Source organism: Echinops telfairi, unplaced genomic scaffold (genome assembly GCF_000313985.2).
Source record: "Echinops telfairi isolate 266 unplaced genomic scaffold, ASM31398v2 ScPeMD7_7475;HRSCAF=8513, whole genome shotgun sequence".
Classification (NCBI taxonomy): domain Eukaryota; kingdom Metazoa; phylum Chordata; class Mammalia; order Afrosoricida; family Tenrecidae; genus Echinops; species Echinops telfairi.
In genome coordinates, this window is record NW_022111379.1 from 10,023,465 (window position 1) to 10,033,089 (window position 9,625).

At 57.2% G+C, this 9,625-nt stretch overlaps 1 protein-coding gene across 4 annotated transcripts in view; it reads left to right on the plus strand.

Moving 5' to 3' along the window:
• Positions 1 to 3,303, plus strand: part of PPCDC (phosphopantothenoylcysteine decarboxylase) — a 27,528-nt gene extending 24,225 nt beyond the window's left edge. For all 4 annotated transcript variants that reach the window (XM_004712042.2, XM_045285777.1, XM_045285776.1 and 1 more), the window contains 2 exons: positions 2,308 to 2,476; positions 2,806 to 3,303. In XM_004712042.2, the coding sequence (XP_004712099.2) occupies positions 2,308 to 2,476; positions 2,806 to 2,891 (255 nt within the window). In that variant the 3' untranslated portion in view covers positions 2,892 to 3,303. The remainder of the gene's footprint in view (positions 1 to 2,307; positions 2,477 to 2,805) is intronic.
• Positions 3,304 to 9,625: the final 6,322 nt, after the last annotated feature.

Consider the following 9,625-nt stretch of genomic DNA (forward strand, 5'->3'; position numbering starts at 1 on the left):
CCTTAAAGAAGAGCCACCTTGGCTTCTGTAGTCACCCTGGGATGCGGTGGCGTGAGTGTGCTCTCCCCTCCCCTACCTGTGCAGGCTCCCCTGGGCAGGGGAAGCAGTCCTGGAAGGGGGGCAGGGTGCACAATCACCCCCGAGAGTGGGCCTGCTGGGCATGGAGTCCGAGCCCCACCCAGTGCCAGGTACGCTGTAGCCCTTCAGCAGGTACGAGTCGCCCGCACGAGCCCATCAGTCACTTTCCTTTCCTCAGCAGCCAGGGCTGCCTCCGGATGTCGTGCGGGCAGAGGAGGAAGCACAAAGCGGGCCCGGCTGCCTTGCAGCGGCTCAGCATGGAGACTTGTGGCCAGTGGTGTCTCGCCAGAGCCATCACGTGCATTCCCCCTGACAGTGGGCCTGCAGGACAGAGCGGCCTGTGTGCCCCAGGGGGTGCCCCAGGCTGCCATCTCATCTCGTGCCTCCATCCCACTGTCCCCTGGTCACTGGGTGGGTTTGAACCCTGAGTGCTTGACCCTTAAGCCACCAGGGCTCTGTAGACAGAGGTGCAGGGCAACGGACGCCTCTGGAAGCATCGCTGTAGTCAGCCGCACACAGATTGAAAGGCCAGGAGCGGTGGTGGAGTGCAGGAGGCACCTGGGGAGGCCAGGGCAGGATTTTCCAGATGGCCAGCACCACGGATGGCATGAGCCTTCCTCCTCCATGCTGGCTGCCATCAGTCAGCGTCGTGGACCAACGCTTTGTGGCTCCTCTCAGAAAATCCCCTGGCTTCCCACAGGGGCGATCAGGACCCCTGGGAGGTGGGAGGAGGCAGTGCCCCAAAGGCCCCTTCTTTTCTCCCCAAAGCACAGCTCCCCATTCTTCTTGGAGGCTGCCGCCACCTGCTGTAACTTTTGGGGCTCCCTCCTCATTGTTGCCGAGGGGACCGCTTCTCAAAACAAGCACCAGGCCATTTCCCTTCCACGGTTTTACCTGAAGACACAATATTTCGGGAATCAGAGGCCCGTGGCGCCGCCTTCTCTCACGGAGGGGGTGGGGCTAGGGCATTAAATAGGTGGGCGACAGATGGATGAGGAGATGATGTCCGGGGCCCAGTCTGCCCGGAAACCGGCCTCCTGAGAGAGAGCCAGGCCTGCCCCTGAGCCCACGAAGATTCCCAGGGTCAGAGCCCGAGGCAGAGAACCGGCTCTGACCCAAGAGAGCTGACCGTGGGAACCAGCAACGCCTTCCTTTCATCCTTCCTGCTGCTCATTCCCAAGGAGCTGTGCTCAGGCTGAGGGGAGGGAAGTAGGGAAAGCTCTATCCAGGCCCCCATCTGTTTGCTCTCCTGCCCTGTCCCGGGCCCCCAAGTGGCAACTTCTGGCCGTGGCCTGCTGGTGGCGCTGTTCTCTGGACTCCCCTCTTCTCAGATGGGCTCCACTCTGTGTGAGTCACCAGAGCGGCCGTTTCTAGAGCCTCTGCTCTTTGCCAGGCCCTGTGCCAAGGGCTTCTGAACACATACTCCCCAGCCCGGCCCCTCAGACTCGTGCGCCAAGACCAAACAGAGGCTCCAGGCGTCCGCTGTCTGCCCAGTCTTTTAGTCTGGTGATCCAGAGCCGGGCCGGGGCTGTTGTGCCGGCAGAGCTTGGGCTCTCAGCCCCAGCGCCGAGGCCCCTGGGGCTCGGAGCCCAGTCTGGTTTGTGGCTGAGTGATGGCCTGGTGAGAAGCTGCCCAGCGTGGCGTGGGAGGCATGGGGGTGGGGAGAGCCCGCCCGAGCAGCCGCACACTGCTGCCTGTGAGACGGGCCTCTTGGGCAGAGCGGCAGCTTCCCATCTGTGAATAGGGACAGTCCCTTCCTCGCAGGGTCACAGGGAGGGGTCATGAAACAGCATGGGAAAGGGTTGCCATTACATGTGAAATGTTTTCACTCTCAAGCGTCGTTTGGCCTAGAAGTCGTGGAATCCTCCCGCCCTCCCTCTACTCCACCTCCCGCCCCTCTGGTTCTTCCTCCGCTTCCGGTGGAGCTGAAGCCTGCCCTCTGTTCCCCGGGCTGGCTTCCACCCAGGAGCTGCGAGCCCTCTGTGGGGAAGGCCAACCACGCAGCCAGGGCAGGCAGGGAACTCAGTGTTGGCTGACCACCTCCCATGGGGCCTGTGGGGTGGGAGGGCGGAGGTGCCTGGCCTCACACACAGCTGGGCTGCTGGTGGTGGTGCCGAGGATGGGCGATGTGGGAGGGCTGGTAAGCTACTCCCACCAGGGACGGCTGTGAGCAAGCGCCTCCACCAAGTGCTTCCCGATAGATAGGCCCCCGCCCACTCTCCTTCATAGACCTGTGTCATCCGGGCCTGGGACTGCAGCAAGCCCCTGCTCTTCTGCCCGGCCATGAACACTGCCATGTGGGAGCACCCCGTGACTGCGCAGCAGGTGGCCCAGCTGAAGGCCTTCGGCTACATCGAGATCCCCTGTGTGGCCAAGAAGCTGGTGTGTGGAGACCACGGTGAGCAAGGCCGGCCCCTGAGTTCCGCTCTGTCTGGAAATGGGGCTCCTAGTCCTTCCCTCCCAGGGCTTGGGATGCAATTTGGGAAGCAGTTGGTGGAGGCCCTTGCTCACACCGTACCTGGCGGGAGTAGCTGCCCCGTATTCCTTGGGCCTGTGCTTGGGGTGTCTCGGAAGGGCGTGATTTGGCGGGTCTGGCTCAGACAGCGATGGTCCTGGCCCGCTTCTGCGACGGGCTCCGGGTGGAGTGCTTGTAGGAGCATTCTCGTGGGTGCAGTGCCTTTGGCTCGCCTGGCGGGCGGTGGGTCACAGCAGGACTTTGTCCCACAGGTCTGGGGGCCATGGCCGAGGTGGGAAGCATTGTGGACAAAGTGAGAGAAATCGTCTCTCTACACAATGACCGCCAGCAGTGTTGAAGCAGGCTCGCTGGCCCGGGCGTCTTCTGCACTCCGCGCCCGTTGGCACGCCTGATGACGATGCCTTTGTGTCTGTGGAGGGATCTGATCTGGCTGCCCCAGGGGCCTGAGCCCCAGCTTCTTCCACCCTAATGATGCCCACCAGGGCCCCCTTCACATCCTGTGAGGAGTGCTGCTGCCCAGTGCTGGGGCATGTCCCTGCATCCCTGCATGCCCGGGGGGGAGGGACCTCGCACCTTCATCTCGTCCAGAAGCCTGGCAGGAGCTGAGTGGGGCTCCCCCGGCCGGCCCTTGGAGCCTCGGTTCTTGGTGCCACACTGACAGAGGCGCCTGGGAGTTGGCCGAGGCTGAGGTGTCCTCGGGCTATGGCGGGAGTCCAGGGCTCAGGGAAATAAAGCTGACCGGCCTTTCAGGAGAGTCCATCTTTCACTGACCAGGCCATACCCTGCGCCTAGCCTCAGAGCCAAGCTCGGCCATGGCCAAGCGGGTCTGGGGAAAGATCTGGCCTTACAACTGACCCTCCGTCCTCGTTAGTTCCCATTTAACCTCCTGGTCAAGGGCACAGACCTCTGAAGCCAGACCCCACCCCCACCCCCGTCCCCCAAGTTCAAATCCCAGCGCTGCCACTTATGAGCAGTGTGACCTCAGGTGGTGGCCCAGCCTTGCTGACCCTGCCTGCCCTTACCCTTTCTGCTCAGTGCCATCCCCATTTTCTCACCTGGGGGGCTGGGATTCCAAATGGATCCTGTGCACCCAAGACATGGCTAGTGTTGAATTAACAGCAGTGCAACTCACACTCCCTGCCGTCGAGGCCACTCTGACTCACAGGGACCCGCAGGACGCAGCCGAACTCCCGGAAGTTCAGGGACTCTTACAGAGTAGAAACCTCATCTTTCTCCCAAGGAGCAGCTGGTGACGGCCGACTGCTCAGCTTTTGGTCAGCAGCTCCACATCACCCACTGTCCACCAGGGCTCCTACGATGGAAACTCAAGCTAGATTTCCTATACACTGATTGAAATAGCCGGTCTCATTTTGGGAAAAATAAGCCCCTGACCTAAGCCAGCATACCCCTCCCTTAAATAAATCATTTTGTTGGGGGCTCTTATAGCTTTTATAACAACCCAGCCATTAATTGTGTCAAGCACATTTGTACATAGGTTGCCATCATCCTTTTCAAAACATTTTCATTCTACTTGAGCCCTTGGTAGCAGCTTCTCTTTTTATCCCATCCTCGTCGACCCGGATAAATGATAAATTATTATAATGTTCATATCTTACATCATCTGCTGTCTCCCTTCACCCCCATTTTTGTTGTTCATCCCCCTCCCGCAGGGTGGGGGCAGCATACCCTTGATGTGAGGTACTCACACATCACTGCCCAGCAGGGTTGGCCTGCCTCAAGGCACCCCCCCCCAACATCCCCTTTGCCCTGCTGTCCTCCCAGTGTTGCTGCTGCACCTGAGGGCAGCCTCCCCGCCCACCCCCACGGTGACACACCGACACGACACGCCCCAGGAAGGGAAGAGGACTCGGGACAGCGTGCTCTCTGGCCTAGAAACCCTGAGGCCACCTTGCCTCTGACCCACTTGCTTTCTGGGGTGGTCTCTGTGGGGAGGGTCTGGTGCTCCGATGCTGGAGCTCAAGTTGGGGCTGGTTTCCTGCCTGCCAGGTCAGGGATGGGTGGACGGCCCACATGCCCTGGGAGATGAGTAGCAGTGTCCTTGAGGGAACGCTGCTGTCTGAAACCAAGACCTCTAGCCACCTCCGAGAACCTTTATCTGGACCGCATTGGAGTTACCCTGGTGACCTTTGGGGCTGAGCTTGTCACAAGCACTAAAGATGATAGGCACCTGTCACTGCCGCCGCCAGCGATTTGGCGGGAAAGGGTGTGGGGAGAGTATGGATAACCAAAATCCAAAGCCAACCCCAAGTTCCATTCTGATGGTTACAGGCGTCCCTTCTACTTCCCACTGCAACCTGCTGAGGGCCTTCTGCAGGCCAGGCGCCGTGCTGGCCACTGCAGGGAGCACAGCTGCACCAGGGAGACCATTTGAAAAGGCTGCAGTGGACCATGGGAGCAGGCTCCTTTGTGGAGGCCCTGGCTGGTTCCCTGGAAAATAAGCCGGGCTGCTCAGAGCAGCAAGGAGGCATGGACTAGAAGGGAAGAAGATGCCCCCTGGCCTGCAAGCCCAGCCCTGGGGCTCTGTTGGCCTGCCACTCTCTCCTCCACTCACAGGACCCTGGCTGGTGGGGGATGGGCCTGGGCTGGGACTGAGCCCCATCGTTCTTGAAGCCTGACAGGAGCTAAGCTAGAGTCTGAGCTGCACATGCCTGGCCCTGCCTGGTGGCCTAGTGGTTACACATTGGGCTGCTAACCTCAAGGTCAGTGGCTTGAAACCAGCAGCCGCCCTGCGGCAGAAAGATGAGGCTTTCAACGTCCATGAAGAGTTAGTCCTGGAAACCCACAGGGACAGTTGGACCTTGTCCTGTAGGGTTGCTGTGAGTCATTTGCAATTGACTGGATGGCAATGAGTTTGGGTTTGGCTTTTTTCCTGCCAGCAGGGTGCTGGGCAGGGTGGCTAACCACACACGGCTCTCCCCTGGGAGTCAAAGCTCTTAAAGTTGTCATCCTCTCAGACAGAAGTGCGTCTCAGAGAAATGCTAGCTTCCTGGGCAGTTTATAGTGGAATTCTGAAAACATGAGGTGAGATTTCACAGGGTTCTTGGGAAAATTCCGTTCTTTTAAAATTCTATTTCTCCCCCATGAGTTTTATGATGCCCCACCTCATAAATGAGAACATCTGGGAGTCTGAGTCTGCAGGTACTTGTGTGGGGCAGCCTGGTGTGTCTCTAGTTCGCCACTGCTACTGGGGGAGGCCTCTAAGCCAGGGCGACCCCTTCTTTCCACACTGGGCCACCTCCCCAACAGTTCCTCCACATGCCACCCTGTCCCTCTGCTGCCACACAGGGAGGTCCTAACTCCTGGGCAGTACCTGCGGGCCCCTTTGGTCTGGCCCTCGCCCACCTTGCTGCCGCGGGCAGCTGTTCAGTGGCCTCGAATTCGTGGTGGCCTGTACACAGCAGAACAAGAGGCTGCCTGGTCCTGACACCCCCTCCCCCCCTGACCATTCAAAAGTCCATCTCCAGACTGTTCCTCCTCATCCATCTGAGCCTAGAGCTCCCGTGAAACCTGTTGGGCACGATGTGCAAGCTTCCTCCCACAAGTGGTGGCTGCACAGGAGGCGCGTTGGCTGGGAGTCTAACCGGGACTCGCGCACCCCAAACTCTCGAAGACAAACTCACTGCTATCCAGTGGGTCCCCAGTCAGAGCGACGCCGTCGGAGGAAGTAGAGCTGCCCCTGAGGGGCTCTGAGACTGGGACATCTTTACAGAAGCATGCAGCCTCATCCTTCTCCCGTGGAATGGCGGATGGTTTCGAACCGCCGACCTTGTGAACAGCCCAAGACTTGTCCCTCAAGACTCCTCTGAGTCTCTGGCGTAGCACGTGAGGATTGTATCCCTGAATCACGACTGCCCCTCCCTTACCCATCTGGTCCTGCTCCTTCTTTGTCACATGACTACCCCAGAGCGCCTGTCCTCAGGCCAGGCTGGCCAGCACCTTGTTTCTTGCCTCCTGACTCTGTGCACACGGCGGCCTTTCCTGGAAGGCCGTCCTTTGCTGGTCGATCCCGCTCTTGCCCCACATCTCTGGGAAGCCTCCCCTCGCCTTGCCCAGCTTCCCACCGTGTCTCTGCTGTTCACGAAAACCGGCAGTGGACTGGTCAGATGGTCAGGTGACTTTGTGTCCCCCCACAATGGGGAGCTCCTGGAGGGCAGGAGTTGTTCTGTTCCCCGTGTGCCTATTTCGACCCAGTGAGTCATCCCAAGCTCGTTGTACTGACCACAGTGGTGTCAGGATGTCCGGTTCCTTCCTGAGCGAACACAAGACATAGCAGCCTGAGAGATCATGTGAGCAGTTCAGCCCAGCTCTGGCCCCCACACAAGGTCAAAGGACAGACAACAAACTGGACACCATATCTCTGCCTTAAACCACAGGGCTAATTCCCCAGACATAAAGAGAGCCCTGGTGGTGTAGTGGGTTACATAGTTGGCCTACTAAGCACAAGGTCAGCAGTTTGAAACCAAGGCCCGATCCTCTGGAGAAAGACGGGACATTTTACTCCCGTAAAGATTTATAGTCTCGAAAACCCACAGGGGCAGTTCTACCCTGTCTTGTAGGGTTACTAAGGGTCAAGATTGACTCACGACAGTGAGTTTTTAAATATATATATATTGATGAGAAAAAGATAACAAAAGAAAAGCAAGCAGAGAAGAAAAACAGTGCATAGGAAGAGGGGTGGCCAGGAAGCAACTCTAGTAGCGTATTGATGAGGGGGGCATGTGGCTCAAAGGGCCCTGGAATGAAGGCTTCCACCCACCAGGTTGCTGAGTGTGGGGACCTGGCACCCTGATGCCTCACTGGATCCTGTTGTGTCCATCCCAACTTCCAGAGACGCTGTAGGACAGAGAGGAACTGCCCCAGGGGACTTCCAAGGCTAACAGTCTTTATAGAAGCCGACAGCCCCATCTTCCTTCTGAGGAGTGGCTGCTGGATTTGAAGTGCTGACCTCTCGGTTCACTGCTCATCGCTTAACCACTGCGGCCTCAGGGCTTCTCTGAGGTCACTGGAGGGAGTGTAAATTGATACAGCCTCTTGGGGGAAGCTCCTAGACATAGCCACGAACTATTTCATCAACCAGTTCTGTTTGGTTAGCCCTCACGTGCTAACAGAGCACTGTGAGGTCCAGACTTGCCCTGTAGCTCCTTTGGAGACAGAGCTGGTGACCCTCTTGTACAGGTGATAGACCAGGAGACCCTGTGGAGCAGCTCTCCTCTGTACCCAGCCTCCCCGGGCGTCAGAATCAACAAGGCAGCACCCAGCAGGCACTGCAGCAGTCCCACCCTTGGGAATTAGTCCCCACACAGTACTCACTCCCAGGGTCCCAAAGAGGAGCCCCGCTGACGTAGCGCCCAAGGCCTTGGGCTGCAATCGATGAGGTCCGAAATTTGAAGCCACCAAGAGGGCCTTCCCTTCCCGTGAAGTTACAATCTCGGAAACTGACGGGGCAGAGTTACCCTGTCCTGTAGGGTTGCTATGAGTCGGCGTGGAGTGAGTTTGTTTTTACAGTGCTTATAAGGTGGGCTGCTAATCACAAGGTCAGCAGTTTGAAACCAGCAGCCTCTCCACCGGAGAAAGATGGGGCTTCCTCCTCCGGGGGGGTCGCCCTACACTGGGTGGCTGTGAGCAGGCATGGGTTGATTTGTTTTTAATATGGCATTGTTATGCACAAGCAAGACCACTGCAGTCCCCGCGTAAGAAACCAGCGATATGCTCACTCTCTTCACAAAGGGATTGGCTACAGAAGTGAGGGTTCCTTTACACACTGACACACCACTCAGCCACAAAACAAAGTACGAGGAAGTTCTCTACAAGCTGCCACCAGATGATTACCAAGGTAAACAGAAGAAGAAGAAAAGCCCAGGGTGCAGAACAATAGGCATTGTGTGCTGTGGAAAAGGGGGAGGGGTTTGAAAGAGAGAGTATGTTGTCAGGGAGGGCTTGTTTAGGCAACAAATACCTACTGAAAAATAAACAAGGAACCAGCCCATTGTCTGCCTCTTGGCAGGAAAGTGAGTGGCTGAGAACAAAGGGGAGCCAGACTTCATTTCAGTTGTGAACCAGCTGAACCCACAAGGGCACATCAGAATCACTGGCGTGCAGTCAGAAATCTCTCTGAAGCGCACACAACAAAATGGGAAACTGCAGGCTCCCAGGTCTTTCACTTAAACCTTTACGCTTCTGAAGGTGGTGTTTCCGTCTCTCTAACCTGTTCCCAAGGGAGCCTTGCTGGGGCCAGCAGCTCTGACAGAGACAGACTCTGGACTTTCCACTCCCGTGGATAGTTACAGTCTCCAAAACACACAGGGGTCACTATGAGTCAGCACTGACTCGTCACATTCTCTTTGTTTTTAATAAATCATTTTTGCGGGCTGGCCCCAATCCCAGCTATGTGAAAGACCCCCACCCCCACCCTCCAGAAGAATTCAGAGGGCAGCACTGAAGCCACAGTTCAGGACGAGGGACACGTCTGAATCAGAGAGCAAACAGGAGCCAATGAAGGGAGAGAGAGAGAGTGGAGCACATCCTGGCCCACCAAGCCCTGAGGACGATATCCCTGCTCAGAGCAGCCACTCCACAGAGAGGCTCCACACCATAGGGACGGCCCCACTACAAGACACAACATCCATCACTGACCCATAGCCCTAGGGGGGACAACACTGGAGACAGTGTGGGAATTGTGCCCGATCTGACCCTGCCACACCGGGGTGAGACACTAAGAGCGTGCAACAGAGCAGCAAGGGGAGCAAAGCAACGAAGTCCCCAGGGAACACCAAAAATAGACTTTGGGCTCAGGGTGTGGCACCCAATCAGACTCTACCGGAAAACAATCATACAGGTCAACAAACAGACCTTGGACTGTTTATAAGCGTTTCTTTTTTTGTTGTTGGTTTTTGTGATTGTTTTGTTTGGCTTTGTCTGTTTTTTTGTGCTTATTATTGTTTCTGCATGTCCATCTAGATAAGATAGGGTGTAGGATGCCTGGTGGGGCTTGATCAAGGGCAATGTAGCTGAGAGGAATTACTGAAACCCGAATGAAGGCCGAACATGACA